This window comes from Theobroma umbraticum, unplaced genomic scaffold (assembly GCF_002168275.2).
Source record: "Theobroma umbraticum cultivar Fairchild unplaced genomic scaffold, ASM216827v3 scaffold_20.0, whole genome shotgun sequence".
Lineage (NCBI taxonomy): Eukaryota > Viridiplantae > Streptophyta > Magnoliopsida > Malvales > Malvaceae > Theobroma > Theobroma umbraticum.
In genome coordinates, this window is record NW_018397266.1 from 3,607,873 (window position 1) to 3,634,917 (window position 27,045).

The following is a 27,045-nucleotide window of genomic DNA, read 5'->3' on the forward strand; positions in this document are numbered from 1 at the left end:
ATTCTTCTAAAAAAGTAACGATCAAAAGGGCTACTTAGGGAGCGGTCCAAGCCCAATCTCTGATAACTTTTTTGGAAGTGAGTGGTGTCAATATAAATCCGTTCTTATATAATAATATAATCATGTAACATTTTCATTCTTCACGTTAATATTATGTCAACATTACATAATTATAATAATAACAAATAAGATTTTAACTAATGACAATTAGTTAATCATTAATTATAAAAACTTATTTAGATCAAAATAAAAATATAAATACTTTATTAAACATAATAAAAAAATAAAAATTTATTTAAATTTTATTAAATAATTCAAAAAAATTAAAATATTATGCCTTTATTTTATTTGTTTAATATCATTAGAATAACAAAACTTGAAAGAAAAAAAACAAAGGATCCAAAATAAACTAACAAGTAACAACAAATATTCTACAATAACGAATACTTCAATTCACCTGAATTTATTTTGAAAGATTAAATGCTAAATACGACATAAGATTTGGATCAAAATCTTAGATCAAAGGATAATACCCAACCTAACTCAAATATTAACCTAAAAAAGAAGGGAGAATCTCATAGTATAAACATCTTGAAAGCCTCTTAACTAAAACGATCTGATTTCCAAATGCCTTGCTAGGAACAATGGGAGCTTGATTTCATTTGATACATCATCCTTGTTTTCCCCTTTTGAGTCTTCTTAGAAGAGCACTTTAGGGCTTATTTTTTTAAAAAAAAATTATATTTAATATATTATTTTAACTAAATTCACCAAAGAAAGTGCATTAATTATAATTGTTATTCCTAAATATCATCTAAATATTAGTAAGCAGTGGTTAACTCTTCTTATATTTTAATTACTAATACTTGCAAGAAAGCAAGAATCTAATATAGGTGGGAGCTGTCACACATTCCGCTTATAGCAACTTGAATGCCGCCAAGGCAAACTTTTTGATGAAACCTTAAATGGGCCGAAGGTGGTGAAAATCTGAAAATGCCAGCCAATGAATGATGCTCCATCTCCATCTCCACCTCAGTTAGTCATTATCAATCTTAACCACCCCTCTTAATTATTTCATTAATCCAGTTTTAAATCACTAACTACCCATTTTAACTCCATAACCATGATCAATCACTACTTCCCAAAATTTATCTCCCCCTTCCTCAACCACAAGAAGGAAAAAGAAGGGCTTCCATTCCGTGGTGGTCTCTTTCCGTTTTTATGGTTTCCTTTGCAAGAGCCTTCAATTTTGGAGGGAAACTCCAAAAGCTTAATCAGAAAAAAAAAATGAGGCTTGAAGAGCAAAGATTAGGGGATTTTGATTACAGTTATGATTAGATTAGGACCTTAATAATAATATAACGTTGGATTTATCATTTCTTTATTAAGTAATCAGTCGGAAAGAACGACAGCTTTTGGACCGTCAGATCCGACATTTGCCCGACAAGCATTTGTCTCTTTCTCCGCCCGGTTTCATGAAAAGAGACAAAAAAAAAAAAAAAAAGACAGAAAACGGAAATTCCAATTTCGAAGTACCCAGGTAGTCAGAGCTTGCAGGTGAAGCAAAGGTTCATCAAGAAAAGCATCATCATCAAAATCACGTGCTGCTTGGGGTTAATCGCATCAATCTTACTCCATCAATGGCTGATATCATGTGATCTCCCAAAACTCGAAGCGTTACCGTTGCAAAATCGATAAAAACGAGCTCACTCAATCATTAACCCACCCTCCTCCGAAAATTAAATAAAGTTTCAAAAAAGTCCACCCAAGGCCGAGGGGGAAGGGATAACCTCCGAAGTACCCCACAACAAATACTCATGTACCACATTTTCCCACGATCTAAGAAACAGAAGAAATCTGAGTTTTGAGCTTCGATAAACAAAACAGGAATTGAATTTATTTGATTCTTAAAATCTCCCCTGCAAATTTTTTTTTCCTTTTTGATGGGTGATTCTCAGGTACAAACAGAGGCAGAGCAACCACCTCCCGCGCAAATCCCTCTGCTCAATTCAAACAACCGAGACGACGCCGCTCAAACCCAGTTACGACGACGAGACCAAGAATACCGAATAGGCGACGATCTCGATGATTCCCTGGAAAAGTTGGAGAGGTTTTTGAGTTTTCTCGGTTTCAATCAGTCTTCTTTGTTGAGCTGTTCCTTGTCCTGGGCGGCGTTCTCGGTGGTTGGGGTTTTGGTTCCTGTTTTGGTCCTGGAACTTTCCAAATGCGACGGTTGCGAGACGTATCAGATTAAGGATTTCGAGCTGGATATCGTGGCTTCTCAGGCTTGTTTGGCGGCCGTTTCTTTGTTTTGCGTTTCGTCTAATCTCAGAAAGTACGGTATTAGGAGGTTTCTGTTTCTTGATCGATACGGTGGTCAAATGGCTCGTTTCACCAGCCTTTATGTTAAGCAGATTTGGGTAAAGTTCATTTTATTTTTTGCGTTTTGAAATGCCTATGTTAAAATTGAGTAGTTAGGATTACAGTGAGCTTAATCATGATTAATGCATTCAAGTCTTGATCTTTGATTATAATTCTTGGTTAAATTATGGAGCAATGTTCTTGGATTGATCGTGGTTAGGAACATAGAAGGAAGATGCTTAATTAATACCACCTTAGAAATAATCTCTTGTTTCTCACTTTTGTTTGTTTTATGGATTTGGAAATTACTAGTATAGTAAGTATTGTATTTCTGCACCCAGGAAAAGTTTTAATTGAAAAAGAAAAAGGTTTTGTGCTGAATGAATAAATAGATCATTCAATGAAACTAGAAATATGATCTTCTCCTAATAGTTGTTGCAGCGTCAATTATGGTGATAATAATGAATTATAAGATGCACTTCAAAATTTCTTGTTTTGCTATGCCAATCACTTTTTCTTGATTTGGATTAAGTTACTTTTGTACAGGATTCCATGCGCCTGCTAATATGGTGGTCACTGCCATGCTTCATTTTGAAGACCGCACGGGAGATCATCCGTGTTTTATATGTGCAACGTGATTCGTGGTGGATATCTGTTGTTATTTTATTAGCTTTGATTTTGTCCTGGACTTGTGTGAGTACAATTAGTCTATCCGCCAGCATTTTGTTTCATTTAGTCTGCAACTTGCAAGTTATTCACTTTGATGATTACGCAAAGTTCTTGGAAAGAGAATCTGATGTTTTGGTATTTATAGAGGAGCACAGTCGACTACGGCATCATCTCTCCAAGATAAGCCATAGGTTCAGAATTTTTCTTCTTTTAGAGTTCTTGGTTGTCACAGCTAGCCAATTTGTGACTCTTTTCCAGACAACTGGATATAGTGGAATGGTTAACTTCATAAATGGCGGTGATTTTGCAGTAAGTGTGGATATTTATTTCGTTATTATACAGATAAACTGTATCCTTAAGATAGTCAATAGTTTAACTCCTGCACTCCATAAGCTTTACTAATGCTACTAAATAGAAACAGAAGTTGCTAATTTGAAAGTTACCACTTTGGAAATTTTCCTACTTTTCTGGCATATTTTCTACAGTTTGTAACCATTTTAATACTTTCAAGTCTTAACTGTTGTTACCTCCCTTACTTTTATGCCTCTCTAGGTCTCCTCAATTGTTCAAGTTGTTGGGATTATTCTTTGCTTGCATGCAGCCACAAAAATTTCTCACAGAGCTCAAGGAATTGCATCACTTGCAAGTAGATGGCATGCATTGGCGACATGCACTTCAACTGAAGCATCCCTGAGAGGTTCAAACAGTGTTGGGAACATGGAAGCTTTCAATCAATTGAACTCACTACATATGACTTTTTCTGAAAGTGATCTGGAGTCAGTGGATTACGTTGCCATGCCTACAACTACACAGTTAGCTTCTTATATGTCTTCATATCACAGAAGACAAGCTTTTGGTATGAAATTTATCTTGTTTCCATTCCTATTCTGTTTCTCCATTCTTAATCTGAAGATTTGGGACCATGCTTAAAATGAAGCAACAATGTGCACCCCTACACAAGCACTATAAATAAATAAGAATAAGCACAAGTACACCTGCACTTCCTGGACTTTTTTACCAGAGTACGTTGTGAATAAGTGTATCCTACATAACACTGATGTGAAACTATAATATGATCTCCTGGACACCACCAAAAGTAATGTCTTTGGTCAAGCCTCCCTGCAATCACACAAAATTATGTAGGTATAAAAGAAGCTGCACATAAGCTCTCTCAGATATATTAAGTTTTGGCCCAGTACTCCATCCAATAGTAACCACTAGAAGATGGACAGTTGATTCCGACTTTATGAAGTTTTATTTTACTGATTGTCATTTAACAATAATGGATATTCTTACTTTATCTCTTTGACCCTAATTGGATTTATACTTGCTATGCGTCCATAGAACCATTATTTTGTCAATAGTTTCATATAGAGGGCAGGTGAGACTTAGTTTGCAAGCCATGAGTCGTAGTCTTGCAATTATTCTGATCACTTGTAGCTATATTGACAAGGATTACAACAGTTCAAGTATTCAGTATTCAGTAGGCATAGCTAGAAAGACTTATATTTCTACCATATAAGTCTGCCGTTTTTCCTTATCCTATTATGTTTTTCTTTTTTTATCTTTCTCATTAGAAGTTTCTAGATTTGAATTTGATTGAGGGAAATAAATGCTTGGACCAAGGGTCATGGTGTGTGAATTGATTATAGCAACATTGAGAATGAAAAATCATAAGACTGTTCTCTTCTCTGTATGCATCCGGAAGGTAGTATGGATTTGGCTTTGTTCATTAATTTAGAGCAAAAACAATCCTTACATCAGAACCGTGTGCCTGGTCCTGTGGTTCATGCTTCCGATATAGTAGGAATTTCCAAGGGGCATTACAGCAAAGAAGTAATGGTGGTTAATGTTTGGTTTTATTCATGCACATTGTACTTATTCCTTGTCATGTATTTTTTGGGCATGCAGTGATGTATCTGCAGGCCAATCCTGGAGGCATTACTATATTTGGATGGACAGTTGACCGGGGTCTTATCAACACAATCTTTTTCATTGAACTTACCCTGATCACGTTTGTGCTTGGAAAGACCATAGTCTTCAGTTCTACGTAAATGACTTCCATCAGAAACCAGTTTTTGACACACTTTCAGTATGAATTCCAAAGAATTATGAGACTGGACTTGGTTGCAGGTCACACAACTTGTCACTAGCGGGACTGCACACGGTTAATTTACATTTTAAGGCTATCCATCTCTTCACGTTTGGGACCGAGCAGCATGATAAATAGTTGCGGTCCGAATGGGGAATAACCAAGGTAGGCAGTCATTGTCCGACAAGGCTTTCGGAAATTATGACAAATACGGCGCCGCTCGCATGCAGGCACCTTAGTAGTCAATTTATATACTTGGTTGCATACCCAACACCACAATTTTGTGTTTGGTAAATACTTTGTTGTGTACCCAACAATACTGGTTTTTTGTGTTTCGGCGAAAAAAAATTTCTGCATTCACCCAGTTATGTATCCCTTGGTTCAAAACGTGAAGGAAGATTTTACAACCAATGTTACAAAACAAAATCCGCAGAATAAATTTATCATCTCATCCTTTTTGCATTCACGGTAAAAGCCTCAAGTCTCCAACATGGGAACCTTTTGACAAATTTTCAATCCATAAGCTGCTGGGATAGGTAGAATATAAAGTCTATTCTGTTAGCCTTTCCTTTGTGGTGATTTTGTCTCCCTCTTGCTGTTAATCATAGCTTAGAACCCAGGTATTTTTTGCTTGTTTTGGATGAATGATAATCAATGTGCACTCGGAAGTCTGAAGTTCTTGATAGAACTGTAGACAGAAATGCAACTAAGGAATACCACCATATACAAAAATATAAACAAACCCAAGTAACGTTCAATAACCCAGAAAACAGGATAGAACAACATCAGGCAGCAGCATTCTATTCTTGAGAGGGCAGCTCAATCTAGAAAACTGTATGTCAAGACATGCTTCCACGCAATGACACAGTAAAGCAACTACATGAGAAAGAAGTTGATAACATGAAACAATAGGGCCTAAATTACCTAGAAAGCAACATGGTTTTCTAACAAGCATAACTTGTCTTAAAGTTTAAGCGCACATGCTGTGAACTGATATCCAAAAATAAACTATAACGTAGTTAGCAAGAGACTCTGTAGAGGCATATTAATATAACATGTGTTTATTACACTATGCAGCCTCAGAAGCACAGGAACATCAACAACGTTTGAAAGAATTCCATAAACCCAAAAACTGCAATTATTTTCCTACAGGAAATTGAATTAAAAGCTTAACACCATAATTCCTGTGACCATTAATTTTATACGAAATTGGTATAGTACTCATTAAAGGATATTGTCTCTGATAAACATGATCCCAAAATATTATAGCCATTTAACACATTATATAAGAGGCAAGGCAAATGTTTGTTCTCAGGGCAGACTAATGAATAGCCAAGGTAATTAGAATTACTCTCTCGCTTCAGTCTGCATCCTCCTCACATTGTTTGATTAAACATTGTAATTTAGAACAATCACAATACCATTTGCCCCATCAATTCTTCTGCATCAATCACCCTCAGCATTATTAATCATTACTCATTCATAAATTACAAAATATTTTAATTCACTAAAGGATCTCCTTTTTATGCACTAATTTGGCATTCAACTTCCATACTAGAATCTACCATATAGACCAATTTAAACTTGAGGTATCCTTGCTTTCTTAGTACCCATGCATTAAAAAGAATACACTACGATTACAGCCAAGGTCTCCACAGCAGAGCATACCACTAAATGAATATCTAACAATCAATATCATCCATTACAACTATATATGAAGATAGAAAATGGAAGGTGAAAGAACATAAGACAGACATAACTTTACCCTGACTGTTCCATAAGGCTAGGACAAACTGTTCAGGAAAGATACAGAAAAGTTCATTCTTTCTTGATTCACTTGTATAATTCTTTCATTACAATTACTAAAATCAAACACATCTTGACGAAAGCATTACATAAAATAATGAAAAAAGCTAGTAAACCATCCCAACATACAGATCAGAAGAGAGAGAAAATATTAAAGTGAACAAGTTAATTGAAGATAGAAATATTAAAGTGACAAAAGGTAATCTAAGATATTGTAACAGACTAAAGTTTGTATGGTACCTCTACTGAGCCTGAAGGAACAAATAATTGGAAGTTAGATAAAATCCACAATATGCAGGTAACCTCCTCAACCTGCTTGCTTTGAGACTGCAGTGACATTCGCAGACATGTCATAAAAGATTCCAGAGCTAATTACAGCTTGAATCTTCTCAGACCATAATTGAAACATAATAAAAAGGAAATGCTAGCAAATTGCATGTTAACTTTAACATCTTTAGAAGATGGTTTCAATTGCTGACTAACCAAATTACACTCAACAGGTAAATTAAATCAATAAAGTACAAAAGAGGACTTGCTAGTAGACAAGAGCAAGGCAACAGCTAATCAATCGTTTTGAGTTAAAATTAGCAACTTTACGAAACTCACCATAAACTCATGGACCTAAACTAACTGCTTAATTGAATGAAATCATCATTCCAACCATAACTCATTTCCTTCTATAGTTTAAGCCCTCGTTTTTTCTGCAGGCTGTGGTTTAGAGGGAATAGGCATCAAAATCTTTTCTTTTTTTCCAGAAAAACCAAAGGCTAATTAAGCACCAAAACAAATCAAATCATCATCCGTGGAAAAGTACAGCTCTACTCTTTGGCACGATCAGATAAAAAGGGCATAAAATAAACTACAAGTTCTTTGACTTAATTAGCGATGACTACTTCCCCCTTTGATAAGTTGTCCACAGTTGCAGATTAACAGTCACTAAAGACAAATGAACTGTTAAAATGGGTAGTCAAAACAATAAACAAATAAAGAATTTATTAATAACAGTTCATAAGCCAATTCCTTTAATTGACAACAATAATTGAGTTTTTAATCCTTCTTCCCCGCAAATGCACACACAAATACCAAATAACAAATCTTGAACACATCACAATGGGGGAAGAGAGGAAATATTTGCAACATCTCAACTACTTAAAGTATTTCTTTTCAACTCAAGAAAAAACTGTCATACAAAACCATACACATAACTGTTGTCCTAGCAGCAATTCAGATTAAGGCAATTCTCCTCTACATCTCCAACAAAGTTACAAATATTTCTCACATAAGATTACATAATTAAAAAAAAGACAAAAGAAAAAAGAAAAAATAACACCATTATAGCTAAGTTGGCACTGCAATGTTCATACTGCAGAGGCAATCCCTCATTGATGGACACTATATACCTAACTCCATAAAGCATTCCACAGATATTGGATTAATAAGTTACCTTTGATGTATAATGGTTACTGTCAATTTCTTCTTCAATGAAAAGCAAAGAACGTCCCCTCCACTTCACACCAACCGTCTCTTGCAAACACAATGTCAATATTAAAAAAGATGGAACTGATGGTTGGAAGAAATCCATATTGTTTCAATATTCAAAACCAGCTATAAAGTGAATGTTTACATCATTGTTCCAATAAAAATATGTTACACAAGTTTCAGCTGAAACTGATTTCTAAAAGAAGAAAGGCTGATAAGCCACACCTTGCGATGTAAGCAGTGTCAGATGCATTTCTATATGATGACCAAAGCTGGAAAACAATTAACCTGCAAAACATCGGGTTCACAGGAAGAGGCAAACAATATCTCCAGCCAAATCATCATCAGTGCCTGCTAAAAAACAGCAAGAATGATCGTCTGACAAACAAAGTTTGCAACTTCCGTTGAATGCATGTCTCTCACCTCAATCATTGCCATCTTACAATAGTGTCAAAATCTAAAACCTGAAGATCAAATGGCACCGATGGTTGAACTTTTCTCAGCCAAACAAACCACCAGTCCCCAATTCCCCTTGCTGCAACTCCTTTCTGCGTTGCTCTTCCAAAGGATCTGGACTCTTCAACATTCTTCTCATACGCCTATGCATGATTTGGAGAATCTTACTTAAAAACCTTTAATAATAAAAAAACTAAAAATTTACTAAAATAAATAAGTACTTGTGATGTTTTTTGTTTGTGGCTCGATACCTGTCTTGAGCATGTTGGGCAGGGAAAGTGGGCATGAAAGCTTTGGTCTTGGGAAGAGGAACTTCACGAAACCATTCATGGTTTAGAGCAGCTTCGGCTGTTATACGCTGAAGGCGATGCCACAATCCTCAATAAATAATTCATTAAAAACAACAACGTAACCAAAATATTTGCGCAAGCCGAGTTGTTTACCTTCTCAGGATCATAAGTAAGAAGTTTATTCAACAAGTCAAATCCAGCGTCAGAGAGAACGGGTGTTCCAGTGAATGATGTTGCTGGAAATTTCTTCCGCAATAGATTATACCTGAAACGAAAATATCAGTAATTAATACAAACAAAAATAAATGCTGTGTTACTGAACTGTCACCAATGGAGGCCAGAAAGCCAGACCAGAATCACCCAAAGCTGGAAGCCTGGGAAAACAGTGGGAAATATAAGAAGACCTGAATAATACACTCAACTGAATCTAAATCAATTTATAAAAGATCTAATACTTACTGATGCTTGACAAAATTGACCTTGACTCCAGGCAACTTGGAAAAACCAGGCCATATTGTCTCATTTGGTGTTCCAAGGATTCTAAAAATCTGCAATCAGCAAACCCCACACAACAAATCCAAGATCATTAACCACCAATGGGCAGATCAAACCATTCCAGCAATAGTAGGAGAGTATGGTAATGATTAATGAAAGATGAGCCCAACCAAGTCAATTCACCTTGTCAAGTTGATCAAATTCGGTTTTCCCATTGAAAAGTGGTTCTTTCGATAGTAGTTCAGCCATGATACAACCCAGAGACCACATGTCAATTGCAGTGGAATATTGTCTTGCTCCCAAAAGAAGTTCAGGTGCCCTGCAAAGCCAACATGAAAAGTTGTCAACTGCTTGAATCCCAAAAAGATATACATGCCGGTTATTTATGAGGCAAACTTAAGACAAATAGACAATGCAAAAGCAAAAGCTTAAGCTTTAAGAGATTACAAATAATAAAGACAGGCTAGCACCCTACAGCAAATGGGGTTCATACATTTCATTAACCAAGGAAGAGAAGTACAGATCACAATTGATCCAGTCATGCTCATGTGTTGTCAAAGGCTTCCCCATGGAATTGTGAACTCAAGATTTTTTAGGTATTAATATTCAATATTGAATCAGATAATAATAACAAAATTTAATCAAAGAGGGATGTTTTTGCCAATAATCAACACTTGTCAAACCAAATACATAATTCAGAATACCAAACACCCACACACAAATAATAAATGAAAATAAAATTAATGAAGACAAAAATTCTCCCATATACTTTATTTCATTCAACAATTGAAAGGATTTAACTGTGATCAGGAAAGTATAGGATGGCATGCAAAACTCACCTGTACCAAAGAGTAACAACCAAATGAGTATATGGTTTTAGTGGGCTTCCATATTGACGAGCCAACCCAAAATCACAAATCTTAAGTTCACCCTGGTTATTTAAAAGCAGATTAGATGTCTTCAAATCTCGATGGAGAACCCAGTTATCATGAAGATACTTCACACCCTCCAGCAGCTGAAGCATCAGGCATTTAACCTCACTTTGGCTGAATGGTTGCTTCATTGTCTCCATCAGCCCTTTCAGATCATGTTCCATGTATTCCATGACCATAAAAATGCTATCAAGATTACTCCCTACAACTACTTCTTTAACATCTACAATTGATGGGTGATGGAAAGAAAGAAGAATATTTATTTCCCTCAGAGAGGTCAGAGGAAAACCTTCTCTTTCTTTCTCCATCTTGACCTTCTTCAACGCCACAATTTCCCCATTCTTCTTGTCCCTAGCTCTATATACAACACCATAAGTTCCTTCATCTATCTTATTTAGTCTCTCAAATTCGTCAACACTTCTACATCCCTGAAGCATGTTTACACTTCTTAGAAGAGGAGCTGGAGGTTCTGGTGTCCCATGTGAATCATTTTCATTCTCAGAATCTGTATCAGACTGGCTAACACTACTGTCATTTCTATCATGTTCATTGTCAATGTCCATGTAGTCATCCTTCTCTGAATCATTACCAGGGTAATCATCCCCACTTCCAGACTTGGAATGGGCAACTCGTTCATCAGATTCAGATGATCTCACTCTAATTCCCTCAGAGCTTTCCCTCTTAAGCTCCCCAAGCTCAGGAGTTGCCGACTTGTTGCGCACTCTGTTATGGGATGATTCTGAAAGAGGTAATTTTTTCCTCCTTTTAGGCATTTCCTCATCTTCTACAATTTCACCCTCATCACCCGGAGAACTATCACCAACCGCCCATCTTGAGGAAGATATATGTCGGGTAGGTACATAATCTTCATCTTCTAGTTGCTCGGTATCCTGATCATTACCCAGCTCTTTTGGTAGTGACAAATCCAAATCCACTGGAGATGGCTGTGCAGAGTATCTTCCAGTTTCAGAAGCTGCAACTGGTGAAGGAGACTGAGATTTCTCGCTTTTAATATCTCTAACAGGAGATATCTGTACAGGCCCACCGGGGATACTACTAGGTGACTTGCGGTAAACTTTTGGCAGTGGTGGTGGAGGAGGAAGGGCAATAAATGCTGGTGAATTCCTACTTTTGGACAAATTACTTAAGTCCTTGTCATCTCTATCCCACACTATAGGTGAAAACTTTCTTTTCCTTCCTGTAGGAGACGGAGCCCCATTCTCCATTACCTCTGCAACCTCACCACCTTTAACCACTGACTCAGACTCAATGGCATCCTCTGACCCACTCTCACTAGACAACTCACCAGGCTCCTTATCCACCACCCTACGAGAAAACTCACATCGCCTGGGCCCACGACTACCACCATCACCGCCACTACTGGCTCCTGAATCACTTCTACTCGAAGAGGAACGATACCCACCATTTATCACTTCCCTCTCCTTAATATCCTTTTGTCTAACCCTAGCTCTGTCTCTATCTCTAGCTTCCCGCACCCGACCCCTTTCATTATCACGGCTACCATTCCTAGATGGCTCGAACTCTTTAGAATTAGCAAATTCCCGCCTTGTCACCTCAAACTCTGAGTCTCTGTCCCTAATCTCATTATCACGATAACCCCCGTGTCTCCCAGCAGCCATATATGAATTTCAAAAATCCGAAAGCTTAATTCACCAACTCAAGAAGTCCCCGTTAAATTGTTTACTTATAACCCCTAAACCCTGGAAAAATACCAAATTCCCACCAATTTTTTTTCCAATTTTTGAGAAAAAAATAGAAGCCCAAATTGTAGGGTAATCAACACGATATTAACCAATAAAAGTAGTTAAAATAACCAAAGCAAGAAAAAATTCATATCAGATCCTCGATTTTCGGCCTATGTTGCTCGAAAATTCTAAGGGAAAATAATTGGATTATGGAAAGAGAAGAGCCTAGAAATTAGAGCAAAAGACGAAGAGGATAAACCCTAGATATGTTGAAGAGAAACAGAACGATGCATGGATTTTCTCGATCTCTCGATGAAATTAAGAGAGTAAAGAGAATTGAGAGTTGCTAGGGCTTACCGATTGAAACGGGGAAAAGACCACAAGAAAGATGAAAGTCGGCGATCGCTGGGGTGTGCGTGAGAGAGAGAAAGAGATAATAAAAAAAACAGCGAAAGGGAAAACAATAGAGAGCCTTCGAAATCGTGAGATAGCGAGAAGAGAAAGCGAAGGCCAGAAGCTTTGGGAAGCAAAAACGGTGTGTTTTATTCTTCGGCTTTGTAATCGCCCTTCTTAAAAAAAAAAAAAATCATTTTATTATTCGTCTCCGAGGGGGAAAATACTGTGACGTCCGTATTCAAGGCCCTCAGCCTTGAAATTACCTTTCTAGCCCCCTTTCACAAGGTGCACAACCTGCACAAACTATGTCAATTTTATTTATTTTTTGTCCTTTTTAGGGATGTACACAAAGCTAAGCATCCAAAGAAGCTCTTGAAATGATGAAACTGTAGGCTGTAAGGAGAGAAAAGCAAGAGAAGACGAAAGCCTTATTGCTTAATCTTATGTTTCTATCATAGGGTTCTCATGAGCATTCCTAAATTGTGCACAACTATACTTGAGTACACATTATAACATAGTTTTTATATAAATCAAATCTCAAAATAATTATTTTTGTCATAGCAATAGAAAATAAATGACACCACTTTAATGTTTTCTTTTTTTTTTTCTTCATGCAAGTTTATTTGCTTGGTAAGCTGATTGCTTGAATAATTAAGGAAATTGTACTATCTATGTATGTCACAAGTTTATAGTTTCAATCCATACATGTCTATTAGTAAAAGAAATTCCTTATAAATTTAAAATTATTTCATTTTTTACTGACATAAAATCCGTAATATTTTATCTCACTCGATTAAGCAATTCTCTTATTATACTAGCTCTTTCACTTATAGAGAAAAGGGACTCATCTTAATTCAAATCTATTTCAATTTTGATATTTTTCATGAAAGATCTCACATCAGTATAGAATTAAATAAACTTATATATACGTATTTTCAACTCAAAAGACATATCTATTAAATGAAAAAAAAAAATTATTTAAAAGTCCAAGACACATTCTATTGACATATGCATGTAACCATATATATATAAACATGCACACAAGTCTTTGTGTTGTTCATATTTATATTTAATACAAAAAGAAAAATATTATTTAAAATTTAAAAATTAAATCTTTTACCATAGTACTCATAGGCATTGGGTGAAGTTCAGCTTGCTATGATTATTATTACTAATAATCATAAGCTATAACAAATTGACAATACATAAATGTGGCCACTTTCTCTCGTCATATTTTTTCATTCTATAATACAAGCAAGTAGAAAACATATGTATCAGAGTCCCAAAACTAGTTCAGATCCAAGTGCTCTCGTTGGTAAAGCTAACAACTCAGTTTGATGCTTAAAAATCCGCAGGAGGAATGTGTTTTTTCCTCCACAAATTAGCAAGTTAGGAAGACCTGTTTGCCCATTTTGTTTGAGAATTTGCCCGCACCATGAGATCAAAAGGAAGGGTGAAGGAATATAAGCACAATCCTGATCTCTAAACTTTCAAATGATTTCATTTTGATATGTAATGGCACCTTAATAAATCCTAGCTGACATTTAATACCATGACCTGCAGGTTTTGTCTCAGGCTTTTTCCAGTGAAATTGCTTCATTGAGCAACCAAAACAGCAGCATGCCCATTAGTGTATCATCAGTACTTTTGAAGTAGTACTAACAGAAAAGATGTGACAGTCTTATGCTCTTCCAGTTGCATCATATAGGATTATTAACAGGACTAAGAATCTTGATCAACTGTTGCTAAAAAATTGGTTGGGGATTGTTTATTGAAGGAACTAACCACATTACTGCAATTTTTCAGCATCAATCACATCCCAGGAATAAAATAGTACATTATCTATGTATTTAAAAAAGTGGCAGAACAGGAATTGAAACTGGATCTGGCATTTAACTTTTGCAGCAGAGTTACTACCAACAAAGGGAAGGCAGCTTGAAAGAGAATGAAGAGGGCAGGTGACCAGTCCTTCTTATGTAATCTGCCCTTTCGGAAGTCCTCATAGCTTTCTCATTTAGTTTTGCTTCTGCATTTGCACGCTTCTCTTCAGCTATTCTCCTTGTAGCAGCAAGTTTGTTTGAACACCTTTCTTGTGCCCGAGCTTTCAATCTCTCAGCCTTCACCTAAAAACATAAGGACTGTTGGTAAGATAGGATGGACACCAAATCACCAATGTAAGCCTTTCACTGTGGAATGCTTTTAGTTTCAAATTCCTAAAGGCTTTAAGTAAACAAAACAGCAAGGCCTTTTGGGATTAGGAGACAGATGCAACAATCAATATTTTGGTAAACTGAGAAGTAAACGTTTCAAAGGATATGTTCACAGACTGACTCATGGAAATTCCTAAGAAAGTCATCATCACAATTACTTAAGAAGCACACAAAGGTCTTGTTTGGTACAAGCTTAATCACTTCAGTACAAACTTTTATCTGGAAACATGAACATTAAAGCATCAATATTTATCTTTCTCTGGTAATTGAAAACAGTTGATGTTGTTCATTCTGGCTCTGCATCATTACATTTTTCATGCTTGTTTAAAAAAGTTAAAGAGTTCTATAACTCGTTCAATGTTAATGGAAATGCCACAATAAGAGAACTTCAAAAGAAGCACCCACAAACAATATTAAAAAACGGAACATCTTCTGGCATTTTGGGAAGTTTAATCGCTGCTAACAATGCTTCTGCAGCAAGCATAACAGTGAAGTGTGCAACAAATATGTCTAAGTTCCTTTCGGTCAGAACAAACAAGGTAGGTATAATGGCTTTGGGATGAATTTCCAGGCCTTTACGTAATTTAGTCTATGCCATATATATAGATCTAGCTGATTAGTTACCTCCATTTTCTTCATTTCCATTTCTGCTTTCCTCTTCTCACGATTTTCCCAGGCTTGAATCTTCACTTCTTCGCGCTTGTACCTAGAATGCAAGAAATACGCTTATCACATCAGCTTGAGTAGAAAATAATCCACATTACATCATAATTAATTTCATCTAGTCCGGCAGAAATCTCTGCACCCATGCTAATTAGTTACAGCTAGTTATTAGCCAGAGAAAGGAGAATAAGTGCATCACCTTGCCATATATTTGGCACGTTCAGCCTCATCCCAAGCCATAGCTCGAGTTTCTAGAGTATTCTGCTTTCTAGCTTGATCTGAATTACAGTTCTCATGTATCCTGGATTCTTGCCCATACAGTCCATTTGGAGCATTTCCTCTGGCAGCCGCATTAGTCTCGCCTCTGCCCTCAGTTGACGTTAGACCTGCGTGATAGCCCTCAGCACCCGGTACTCCATGTTGGCACCTTACTGGGGTGGAAGATCCTGAAGAAATAGGACTCCTTGCAGCAGGAGTTGTGGCTCTGATAGGTGTTGCTGTTCTTGATGGCTCTTGGCTTGCAATAGGGGTCATCTCGGTCCCCATATCTCTCACACATATTGATCTAACAGCTGATGTCGAGTTCTCTGCAAGCTTGTTAACTCGCCAGATTGCCTCATCACAGTCCACCTTTTTTGTTTCCCCTTCGTAATTAGATGACAATGCAGCAGCAAATCCATTTGCTTGTGCTGCTCCTTCATCCTCACTGCTAGAATAATCTTGTTCCTTCTGTGGAACAGGTGCTATTAGTCTTCTGTCATCAGCATTGGAGTTCCGAGGTGTGGTTTTGGATTGGCTCTTGTCTCTACTTCTTGACAATCCGACAAGCCATTTCTGCGCGTCGTCCCATTTTGAAGGTGTTGGTTTGCCTAAGGCAGTTCGATGATGAGAAGCACGGTTAGTCCCATTCCCTATATGAAACTCAAAACTAATGGCACTGCTGCTTGATTTTTCCTGAGCAGGTCCTAGGTTATAGCATGCTTTATCTTCAATAGATCTCATTTTCTAAACCTTCTCTCCTGGTGCTTCACTTGGGCTAACAAGCAGAACAAATAACACTAGTCTGCAGATAGATCCTTAGCAGAGCAGTGATGTTCAGATCCTATCTTGAAATTTAAGCTGTTTGCCAACATAGGATACTCTCTCATTACAAAACAGATCCAGGATTTCAGATATTAGCCCCAGATTCATACTTCACAAGCACTTCCTTCTATATGAAACTTTGAGAATTTTGAGCCTACTAAAAACTAACTTCAAAATATTTTTAGCTTGCTAACATTAGCAAAGAAGTCTGTCAAAATTTTTCCCAGCCACTCCACTTCCAACTTGTACCCTACATAGAGAAAACTTGTAGCTCATTTTTACTAGCAATTACAACGCAAATAGCAGAGTAGTTATAACAAACAAGAATCAATAATGTTCAACAGGAACCACTGAAATATCTGAAACTTCCTTCACTGGAATCTATGCAGGAAAGGGTCCCATCACCCATGTGGGATTTATCCAGGAAGGTAACTAATCACCATATTTAAACACTGAACACCCATTAATCAAACGCAACTAGTAAAAGCTATCTGTTAAGCAGTGCTGCTGCCAACGAAAGCTTGATAGTTTTCCAGACTCACTAAACAGATTGGACAAGACTTTGATGTAACAAAAATATAAAAAGCAGAGAAAAGACAGATGGTTTTGCAGAAGAAAAATAATGTAAAAGATAATAATGTCCTAAAATCATAGATTTTCGAGACACATTATCTGAGCTAAAGATAAAAATTTCAGAATTCAGATCCATTGAACATTAAAATATTAAAAATAAAACATTTTTACATAGCTGAAAACTTGAATAACCAAAAACCAAACATAAAGTATTTTGGTACAGTAAATAGTATCTAACGGCAAAAAAATAATAGTGATAAACGGGAATTCACACTTCTTTAGCTTTACACTTCGCAATGAGAATCTCGAGAACTGTTTTGTGAGTAGACAAAAGATATTGTTTTCTATCGAATATCACTTACTTCCTGGAGAGAAAGTTGTTTTTCGAAATACGGTTAACCTGTTAACGGCTACTAAGCTAGTGGGAGCTGGGTGTTGGATGAGTGACAAGTGGGCGGTGGAAGATTGAAGAGGGATTGTCAGATGAAAGTCAGAGGCGGGGGTGTCGGTCCAGGATCGATAAAAGAGAGAGAGAGGGAGATTTTAATAATGGGGGAGCTCTGAACTCATTCACGTGGCTGTGATGGGCAGCATCTGAGAGTGTATTAAAGTATTAAAATGACTGTTGGTGTAGTTGTCAGTAAAGTTTTGACCTATCTTTGGGTACTCAAGTCGTCCTGGACAGTGAGAGCACGTTGCTGGTAGCTAGCTACATCATTTTTCTTTCAGAAATGTTGCATGCATGTGCTTATCAGCGAGGGATGAGACTGAGGTTGCTTTTGCCCAAACTCACACCCATCAAAATGTTTACTATGACAGCCCAATTCTGACTGCACTCAATGTTGGGTAATTTTCTTTAATACTCCCAATCCGAAGCATGATTAAAATTTCCATTTTTCTACTTTATGTGAAGAAGATTTGGTTGAATTGATGAGTTTGTTAGCTTTGCTAAGAAGTGATCTTGAATTCATGTGTTATTGATTAGGCTTATTGACGCTGATCCCAACTCCGCCATTGCATAAGATATATCTATCTCGTTTGTGGGCAATGGACTCGTAGTCTAAAACCTAGAACAGACAATGGGCTTGGGCTTCCCAAACACAACTTGCTCAAAACCACCAACCGAATTGCCCGTGGCATTTTTAATGAGTCCTACTCTCTTCCCCACTTTGCTTCAGCTGCTTCTTGATCATGGGGCTTCCAGGGTTTATCAGGGGTCTTAACTTCCTTCATAGAGCCAAACCCAGAATCAGAGTCTACCCTTCTGGCTACATTCAAAGGGGATTCTCAGACTCCAAATTTCTCAACAGCAATGACTCTGTTCTTCCTGTTTTGGTCGTTGGTGCAGGACCTGTTGGCCTCGTTCTCTCTATTCTTCTCACCAAATTTGGTAGGTTCGGTAACCCAAAGTTTCTTTTTTTCCCTTTTTCCCTATGAACCTTATGAAGGAAAAGTAAAGAGAGAAATTTTGAACTTTTACACGGAAGTGTCTAATTAGTTATTGTATTTTTATACGTCATTTCAATTTTCTATCTTTGTTTAAGCATTTTTTTTTTTTGGTTTGGAGTGAGCGGATCAATATAAAATTATGAGTTCATTTTTCTTTCTAAATCTTTTTTGAAAAATGTTCAAATATATGGTGAGTTAATAATGATATCCTATAGGGGTAAAATGCACGGTTTTGGAGAAAAACAAGCGGTTTTCCAAGCACCCACAAGCTCATTTTATCAATAACCGAACTATGGAGGTTGGTTTTCTTTCTTTATGGAAGATTGAGCGTAACTTGGTTACTGTAGGAAAAGGATTGAGCTTTATTCTAACTGTTGATTGTTAGGTGTTTCGGAAATTGGACGGATTAGCAGAGGAGATTCAAAGGTCACAACCACCTGTAGATTTTTGGAGAAAATTTATATACTGTACTTCCCTCACTGGTCCGATACTAGGTTCAGTGGACCATATGCATCCTCAAGGTTGGACTGATTCTGTAGTTTTTATTTGTTGCTGGCTTGCTAGTTGCTGTTTACAATTCAGCTCCTTTAGTTTAACACTCTAACTCAGACTGCAGGCTTATCTTTATCGTTATTTAGTGAAAATTTTATTTCCATTTTTGCAAATGATTCAGCAAAGTTAATGTTACATACTTGACTAAAGATTATTCCATCAATCCATTCTTTTGTTATCTATTGCCAGATTTTGAGAAAATTGTTAGTCCAATATCTGTTGCGCACTTCTCACAGTACAAGTTAACTAGGTTACTTGTTAAGCTGTTGGAGAACCTTGGTTTCCAAATTTGCACATCAGAAGGTCCAGAAGGCCTTGAGCATGAGCTACTCAGGGGAAGGGAAATCTTGATGGGGCATGAGTGTGTCTCCGTAGAAATGACTGGTCTATGTGTTACTGCAACTGTTTCTTTTTCCAAGGAAGGCAAGTTGATGACAAAAAAAATAAAGTCTAAAATTCTTGTTGGTGCTGATGGCGCTGGAAGTACTGTGAGAAAGCTCGTTGGAATAGATTTAAAAGGTGAAAAAGACTTGCAAAAACTTGTTAGTGTTCATTTTTTGAGCAATGACCTTGGGCAATACCTGCTTAATGAGAGACCCGGTATGCTATTTTTCATTTTCAACACTGAAGCTATTGGGGTTCTTGTTGCTCATGATCTTAAGCAAGGGGAATTTGTATTACAGGTATTGGAGGATTTAGGAAATATTTGGCATCTCCGTTGACTTAGAACTGCCCCTTTAACATGCACCATATATTGAAGATGATTTATTACTCATCATCTTTCAGGTCCCATTCTATCCTCCTCAACAAAACCTGGAAGATTTCAATCCTGAGGTATTTCTTTTCATTATAGATTTGGATGGTTAGGATGATCAACCCATGCCCCCTCCCCCTCCCCCTCCAGCCACCCCATCAAAAAAAAAAGTTCAGCTGGATGAAGGTGCACCATTTTCATCATTGATATTCTAGATGTAACAAGCCACAAAACTCAAATAATGTACATTATCTTCCGTAACATGATATTTCAGTAGTTATCAATTAATTTAGGGGATACTTTTACCTTAGCATCTTGATTGACAAGTCAATTAAGTACATGATATGACTTTACTTTTAATTATAAGACATAATATGTAAATAAGGATGCCTTGTCAATTTTTGGTAACAGTTTCGTTGAAGGATGCAACTTTTTGTAGATATGCAAGAAGTTAATATTCAAACTGGTCGGTCGAGAGCTTTCAGATATAGACGTGATTGATATTAAGCCATGGATGATGCATGCTGAAGTTGCTGAGAAGTTTGCATGTGGCAACAATCAAGTAATACTTGCTGGAGATGCTGCTCACCGTTTCCCTCCTGCTGGTGGTTTTGGTTAGTAGCACTCTTGTTTTGCTGACAGTAAAAACATGCCTATCAATCATTCAGAATTAACATTTTTTTCCCTCTGCTGCTGCTGGCAACTCTATAAAATTGATTATGCAATATTTTGCCCATTTCTTTTTCTTGGTTGAGTGGAGGGAGTAAAAGGAAAGAACGTGTTAAAAGGAGCGTATAGGTCTAACATGGACCAAAATGGGGGTCATGATGACAAGTTTAATTGCATGAAGACATACTAGTGTGACTTTTGTATATGCAACTCACGATGAACTAATTTTTATAATTAAGCAAAGATAGAGCTACTGAGTATTGAAGTGCAGCATAGTGGACTGTAATTGGTTGCATTCTAAAATCCTTTATTGTACAACATGTTATAATATAAAAATTACTGCATGTTGCATCATGAATAATGCTTATGAGTATTGTTAACTGATGTTCCTTTGTGAGCTAGTTATGATATGGAAAATAAACATTTATCGGATTTTAACATCGTTTATGCAGGGATGAATACTGGAATCCAGGATGCCCATAATCTGGCCTGGAAAATTGCTTCTCTACTAAAAGGTGTCGCATCATCTTCTTTGCTGGCCACATATGAAACAGAACGTAAGCCGGTATTGCTTCAGCCTTCTCAGCTTTTGTTCTCATTCTGTATCATTCGTAAGCAATTGATCCTTGATCTCCATGTTTTTTTGTTTGGCAGATTGCCATTTTCAATACAGCTCTTAGCATTCAGAACTTCAGAGCAGCGATGGCAGTTCCTGCAACTCTAGGTCTCGACCCAACTGTTGCAAATTCAGGTTAAGTAATGTAGCCATTGATGTGAAAATCCTACTGTTTCCCTGGCACCATTAATTCCAAACCCTATGAAGGTAGATATTTTGGTCTCAGCTCATCAGTGACATTTTATTCTTCCTTTTGCTTATTATGCAGTGCACCAAGTTATTACTAAGGGGGTTGGTTCCATTTTACCATCTGGCTTGCAGAAGGCTATTTTGGACGGAATTTTTTCAATAGGTCGTTCACAGCTTTCAGAATTCATTTTAAATGAAAATAACCCACTTGGATTGTCAAGGCTTGCAAAACTAAGGCATATATTTGAAGAAGGAAAGAGCCTTCAACTCCAGTTTCCTGCTGAGGATCTTGGCTTTAGGTATCAATATCATGTTGTAGAATTACTTTAAAACTTGCAACTATCGTAGCTGAAGGAATTAAACAATTTAAGAGCTTTGTGTTCTTGTGCTAACCATTTAAAGAAATACTCGAATATATGATTTCTATCTTAATCTGTGCATGGGCTCAAGGTACCTTGAAGGAGCACTTGTTGCAGACAGCAAGGATCCTGTGCGTGCTCCTGAAGTGCCTACTGGTCGTCGAAGGGATTATGTTCCCTGTGCAGATCCAGGGTCAAGGCTGCCTCATATGACTGTCAGGGTTTTGTCAAATCTTCCAAGTGAGGTGTATAAATCTGTTGTGCACCTTTCTTTTGGTTTTTACCTATTTGTGGTTTCTCTTGTAAAGCTTGTGAAGTTGGAGTTGCCCATTCTTGTCTTATCTCTGTGGCATGCTGGCCTTGTGCATGTTATGATCTAGGATTTCTCTCCAGAAATGAGGAGCCTTATTTCAATTGCTGACTTCATTAGTGACCTCAGATTTCTGGTTCTGATGTCGTCTTATCTCTGTGCATACTGGTCCTGTGCATGTTATGATCTATGATTTCTCTCCGGGAATGAGGAGCTTTGTTTCAATTTGCTTACTTCACTAGGGACATCAGATTTCTGGTTCTGATTCCAAGTTCAGCTACCATAACTGCCAGAGGATTTGGAAGTGTTTTGAACAGAAGCATCTTGCATTTTTGTTTTATCTAATTGTGTTAAAATTATTGCAGGAAACCATTTCTACACTTGATCTTGTGTCTGCAGACAGAGTTGAGTTCCTTCTCATGATAGCACCAGTGGATGAGTCTTATAATCTTGCTTGCGCTGCATTCAAGGTTGCTGAGGAATGTAAAATCTCTACCAAGTTGTGTGTAATATGGCCAGCAGGTACTGTTACTAGGGTTCAGCCGGGGAGCAAATTAACATTAGCACCTTGGAAGAACTACATAGACATTATTGAGGTTCAGAGGTCATCAGATTCATTGTCCTGGTGGAGAACTTGTCATATGACGGAGAAAGGATCTATTTTAGTCAGGCCAGATGAGCATATTGCATGGCGTTCAAAGTCAAGTATTGTAGGGGATCCTTATTCAGAGATGAAAATGGTTTTTTCTACCATTTTAGGAATTGAGTCAACCAATACAAGAAACCATGCCTTGAATATTTGAAGACTTCTATCAGAATTGATTGGAAATGCTGTTCACTATTGATTCATATAAAATAAAATACCTCAGCAAGAAAATTCTTTATTATTTGCCGAGTCTTTGGAATGGCGCAACAAAGAGGGTCGAAGACGGCTGCAGTGCACGAGTTATATTTTTATTTTTATTTTTTTGCTTCATAAATAACTACTGGCAGCTCAAATGTAGCAGCTGCAGTGGGATGGCTTTTGTGATTAATGTATTTCAAATTTAGTAGTGTACTATTTTCACCAATCTCAATAGAGAGTGGAAATAATGTATCCTCATTAGAATTATTGCATGTTTGGCAAGTTCAACATTTTGTAGAACTATGAAGCTAGTTATCTTGTCTGCTCTCTTTTGATCCACTTGTTGGACAAAATCACTATCCATCAGATGTTATGTTGTATAATTCAACAAATAAATTGATCCGAGAATGGAATGCAAAAGCCAGTAGTAGAAGCCCATAACTGATATAAGTATCATGGAAGCCATTTCACATTTGATCAGACTGAGCATGTGTACCAGGTTCCATTTACACGAATCATACTATCACACCAGACATACAGGCAACTAAAGATTGAGATGCTACTGGTTAAAATGAATGGAAGGCAGTCCAATGTAACATGATATTGTAGACATTGGAAACTTAGCATTCAAATCTGAGAAATCTCCCTTGACAGGCAACGATCTGCAAGCCACAATTCTTTTGCAAGGCAGTAGGAAGTTCAACAATCAATGCTATTGTCAAATGATATCTATGATCTACATGTGCATCAACTTTAACTAGTAGCCAGGGTAATCAGTTTTCCAGAAGCTGCTGTAACAATGCCAAGAAAACCGCCAGCAATAACCTGTAATTGAAATGGAATGTTAACATTATAAATAATTATTCTTGTACTTAACTCTTCTATATAAGCAAGTATGTCTGATGACCTTGCAGTGCCTGATGTTGTCAGAAACCAGACCAAAGGTTATTGCTCTCTACAATCTCGGCTTTTAACCAGACCAGAGATTATGTTAAAATATAACTCAGATTACTATAGCCATTAGTTGCAATATGTGTAGCATTTAACTTAATAATGGTTTTCACTTTTCATTCAAATATATGGATGTTAACTATAGTATTGTTCTAAAGAAGACATCAGAGATTACGACATCATCTCAATTTATTGTTATTTAAAAGAAAAAGAAGCTTAACTAAAGGATGTTCAAGAGCAACAAATTATAATGTTGGATCAAGTAATTATTGCCAATAATCTGCTAAAAAAATACCTGTGGAGGGGTGTGACCAAGAAGTTCCCTTAAGGGTCTGCTCTCAGCCAGAGGATGTTCAGCAGGCAATTCATAAACAATTTGATTCAGGACCTGAACAACATAAGGTTCGCAAATGAATACATGAAAGAATCAAGTTTAAACCATGTAAATTATGCATCTCATTTCATAAAGAAAGCATGCAGTCATATAACTAAAGCTTCTGTAACATCCCAATTACTAAGAAAGGCTAGCGAGAGGCATGGGGGGGGAATGCATTTAGGGGAAGACAGGGGATGAGAATAAATTAGAAAACACCAGCAAAAGAATCAAACCTCTGCCTGCCGTCCAGCCTGCAATCTCACACCAGTTGCATCATACATTACCTGCAAATCAAAGAAAACCTGGATTAGCACTAGCAGAGACAAAGAAAGCGATATCCAAAATCATGTTCTCAGAGTCTAGTTCAACGTTATCTACATAGTTTACATGCCAACCATAAAATGAAGAAACAAGGGATCATACAATGCATGCTAAGGTCAATGCAATTGCAAATAGTGCTCCTCCAAAGCCTTCTTGGAATCCGACAGCTGTAGCAAGAGCAGCGACCGTTGCAGAATGGGATGAAGGCATCCCACCAGAGCCCACAAGTTGCTTGATATCCCATCTTCTTTCCTTATACCTGCAAGTCTAAGAAACCTTAAGACTCTTAGGAGAAAACTAAATTAAAAAGTTTAGAACTTGTGCAAATAGCAGAACAGCTACTCCTATATCATAAATAAAGATGTACAAGCTTGCCACACAAATTCTACATTCTATCAATTACCTGCATGAGGACTCAATAGGTTTTCTTGCACTAAGATTCTGTTCCCCATACCATAAACAAACAGCCAGCAATTGGGTTTTGAAAATAACAAAAGAAAAGGCAATCATACTCAGAATGCTATCTTACAAACTAGAAATTGCAGTTTCAATTATCAAGAAGCAGGTCAAAAGGCTATGAAGATCCACAAAGTAACCCCGGGTTCAAAAAAACATAAATATCTAGACTCTAAAATTATAGGTGAAGATAGTGTAGTTATGAACTCGGATATAATTAAACTTAATTAAGTTAATTTAAAATTGATTCTTAAACCAGGTCGTGTGAACTAATCATTCCAAGATCTGTAAAAAGAATGTCGACATATTTGGCAGTTGTCATTAATCACTTGTTATATATCTTTATTATAAACATTCAGCTCTAAGAATCAGATCAGATTAAGACCAAAACAAATATGAAAGGCCACTGTATTCCGCCATTAATGACCACAACCGTGATTACCCAGTTTAAACTCTTGGCAACAAGTCCATAGAAAGACAATCAACAAGAACATTCTCGAGACCAGATACGAAGTCAACAATTCTATAATCTTGCAGCAGAAAATAAAAAGAAGAATAGCTAGAACAAACAAAAGGTTTAAGAGTCAATGCAGCCAAAACAATTGAAGAGAGAGAGAGAGAGAGAGATACCAGGAGGTGAAGAACTTGATAGATTGGGCAATAGCGAAGGCAAAAACAGCACAAATGAGAGGGTAGTTTGTAAAAATGGAGGAAGAAGACATAGATGAAGATAATGATGTTGAAGTATTCTGAATCAAAGTCCCTGATGTGGCTGTCATTTCATCCATCTTTAATCTCTTTTTTGGATATTCTTTCCTTCTTTTGAACGTGTAATGTAAAATCTTCTCGAACAAAAAAAGAGAAAAGAAACAAATGAAGAAAGATTGATGTATTGAGAACAAGAAAAAGTAAACAAAGACTGGTTCTTGGAAGGGTATATTAATGAAGAAGAGCGGATTAGGTGGCGAGTTTGATGAATCCTTCAGAAGCTGAAAGAGAGAGAGAGAGAAGGGATTGCTTGATTGTAACTACTGTTTTCAAGTTTCAAGGGTAGGGTAGCAATGGCATGTTTGCCTGTTCGGTACTTGGTTTTTTCTTCTCATTTGTTTCCCAATTTTAACAACTAACGGTCTTCGCCTTCGCTTAAGGCTCCAAAACTACCAACTGAATATGCCAATCTTTGTTCCAATTCTTGTCTCGAATATACCCTCCCTACAACTTGCTCTCTCTTTTCTTTTTCTTTTTTTTTATTGGTTGCTATTAAGCTAGTCTCACATCTTCCTTCTCACTTTTCTTCTCCCATGTATCTGATGTCATATGGTTTATAGAGTAATTACACTTATAATTATGGTAAACCTTCAATTGAACTTTTTTAGACTTTAGATAGGTAATTAAAAATGATTAATTAATTCAAAATGAATAATGGGTGTATTTAAATTAATTTAACTATTAAAATTATGGGGTTTTTTTTTTCTTAGAAATGTTATATGTACAAGTAAAGATTATAACTAAAATATACATTCAAAATTCTGATATAAGACGTCAAGAATACTTAGATTTTAATTGTGATTTGATGATGATTTAATTGAAGTTTCTTTAATTAAGTAGTAATAATAGCTTGATATCAACTTAAATCAAACTTGATGCCTTCTGCAAAATTAGTTTCTTTTTAAGTGGAAAAACTGATCGTGCTCACTCCCCTTTTGAAGTAATATAAACAGTGTCATCAACAACAGAAAGTAGCGGCAATTAGTGAAGAATATGGTCGAAGTTCACATCTCACCAAGTAGAAAGGGCATTTCCCTAAATCAAATAATAGAGTGGGCCAACAGATATTCTTGGTTGGAGAAACCTGATTGGAATTTTTTGCAAATTCTTTGAACTCAAATTCAATTGCAGAAAAATAAAAATTGATTGAATGAAGGATATCAAAGGCCCAAACAAGAGGCGACAAGTCATTTCAACGAAACCAAAGATTACACTTAGGT

General features: G+C 36.7%; 5 protein-coding genes across 14 annotated transcripts; 2 read left to right on the forward strand and 3 right to left on the reverse strand.

Moving 5' to 3' along the window:
* The first annotated feature begins 1,497 nt into the window (after positions 1 to 1,497).
* LOC110423588 (zinc finger CONSTANS-like protein (DUF3537)) lies at positions 1,498 to 5,570 on the forward strand. The gene is made up of 4 exons (XM_021437840.2): positions 1,498 to 2,420; positions 2,908 to 3,339; positions 3,583 to 3,886; positions 4,942 to 5,570. The coding sequence occupies exons 1-4, from the start codon at positions 1,944 to 1,946 to the stop codon at positions 5,082 to 5,084; spliced, it is 1,356 nt and encodes a 451-aa protein (XP_021293515.1). The 5' UTR covers positions 1,498 to 1,943; the 3' UTR covers positions 5,085 to 5,570.
* LOC110423587 (Protein kinase superfamily protein) lies at positions 5,488 to 12,841 on the reverse strand. 7 transcript variants are annotated; one of them, XR_016351682.1, is made up of 9 exons: positions 10,488 to 12,837; positions 9,832 to 9,967; positions 9,613 to 9,701; positions 9,307 to 9,418; positions 9,115 to 9,221; positions 8,831 to 9,006; positions 8,373 to 8,758; positions 7,169 to 7,255; positions 5,488 to 5,810 (listed from the first exon to the last, which is right to left on the reverse strand). XR_016351682.1 is itself a non-coding variant. In XM_021437838.2 (6 exons), the coding sequence occupies exons 1-6, from the start codon at positions 12,218 to 12,220 to the stop codon at positions 8,907 to 8,909; spliced, it is 2,277 nt and encodes a 758-aa protein (XP_021293513.1). In that variant the 5' UTR covers positions 12,221 to 12,837; the 3' UTR covers positions 6,760 to 8,906. The 7 variants fall into 7 exon arrangements, 2 of the variants coding, with proteins under 2 accessions (XP_021293513.1, XP_021293514.1); XR_016351680.1 differs by having other exon boundaries at positions 5,489 to 5,810; positions 8,373 to 9,006; XR_016351681.1 differs by lacking the exon at positions 5,488 to 5,810 and adding an exon at positions 5,838 to 6,563 and having other exon boundaries at positions 8,373 to 9,006.
* A 1,527-nt stretch (positions 12,842 to 14,368) lies between these two features.
* Positions 14,369 to 17,583, reverse strand: LOC110422979 (Remorin family protein). Of its 2 annotated transcripts, XM_021437053.2 has the most exons (4): positions 17,486 to 17,551; positions 15,755 to 16,888; positions 15,517 to 15,598; positions 14,369 to 14,805 (listed from the first exon to the last, which is right to left on the reverse strand). In XM_021437053.2, the coding sequence occupies exons 2-4, from the start codon at positions 16,555 to 16,557 to the stop codon at positions 14,596 to 14,598; spliced, it is 1,095 nt and encodes a 364-aa protein (XP_021292728.1). In that variant the 5' UTR covers positions 16,558 to 16,888; positions 17,486 to 17,551; the 3' UTR covers positions 14,369 to 14,595. The 2 variants fall into 2 exon arrangements, with proteins under 2 accessions (XP_021292728.1, XP_021292727.1); XM_021437052.2 differs by having other exon boundaries at positions 15,755 to 17,583.
* A 726-nt stretch (positions 17,584 to 18,309) lies between these two features.
* EMB2421 (FAD/NAD(P)-binding oxidoreductase family protein) lies at positions 18,310 to 23,241 on the forward strand. Of its 3 annotated transcripts, XM_021437049.2 has the most exons (11): positions 18,310 to 18,601; positions 18,876 to 18,958; positions 19,046 to 19,181; positions 19,402 to 19,895; positions 19,999 to 20,046; positions 20,406 to 20,580; positions 21,088 to 21,200; positions 21,290 to 21,386; positions 21,520 to 21,739; positions 21,891 to 22,044; positions 22,475 to 23,241. In XM_021437049.2, the coding sequence occupies exons 1-11, from the start codon at positions 18,403 to 18,405 to the stop codon at positions 22,910 to 22,912; spliced, it is 2,157 nt and encodes a 718-aa protein (XP_021292724.1). In that variant the 5' UTR covers positions 18,310 to 18,402; the 3' UTR covers positions 22,913 to 23,241. The 3 variants fall into 3 exon arrangements, with proteins under 3 accessions (XP_021292724.1, XP_021292725.1, XP_021292726.1); XM_021437050.1 differs by lacking the exon at positions 18,876 to 18,958 and having other exon boundaries at positions 18,396 to 18,601; XM_021437051.2 differs by lacking the exon at positions 18,310 to 18,601 and having other exon boundaries at positions 18,892 to 18,958; positions 19,074 to 19,181.
* Positions 23,242 to 23,395: 154 nt separating this feature from the next.
* LOC110422980 (uncharacterized) lies at positions 23,396 to 26,195 on the reverse strand. The gene is made up of 5 exons (XM_021437054.1): positions 25,688 to 26,195; positions 24,704 to 24,860; positions 24,514 to 24,564; positions 24,200 to 24,292; positions 23,396 to 23,778 (listed from the first exon to the last, which is right to left on the reverse strand). The coding sequence occupies exons 1-5, from the start codon at positions 25,843 to 25,845 to the stop codon at positions 23,707 to 23,709; spliced, it is 531 nt and encodes a 176-aa protein (XP_021292729.1). The 5' UTR covers positions 25,846 to 26,195; the 3' UTR covers positions 23,396 to 23,706.
* Between the last annotated feature and the right edge of the window lie 850 nt (positions 26,196 to 27,045).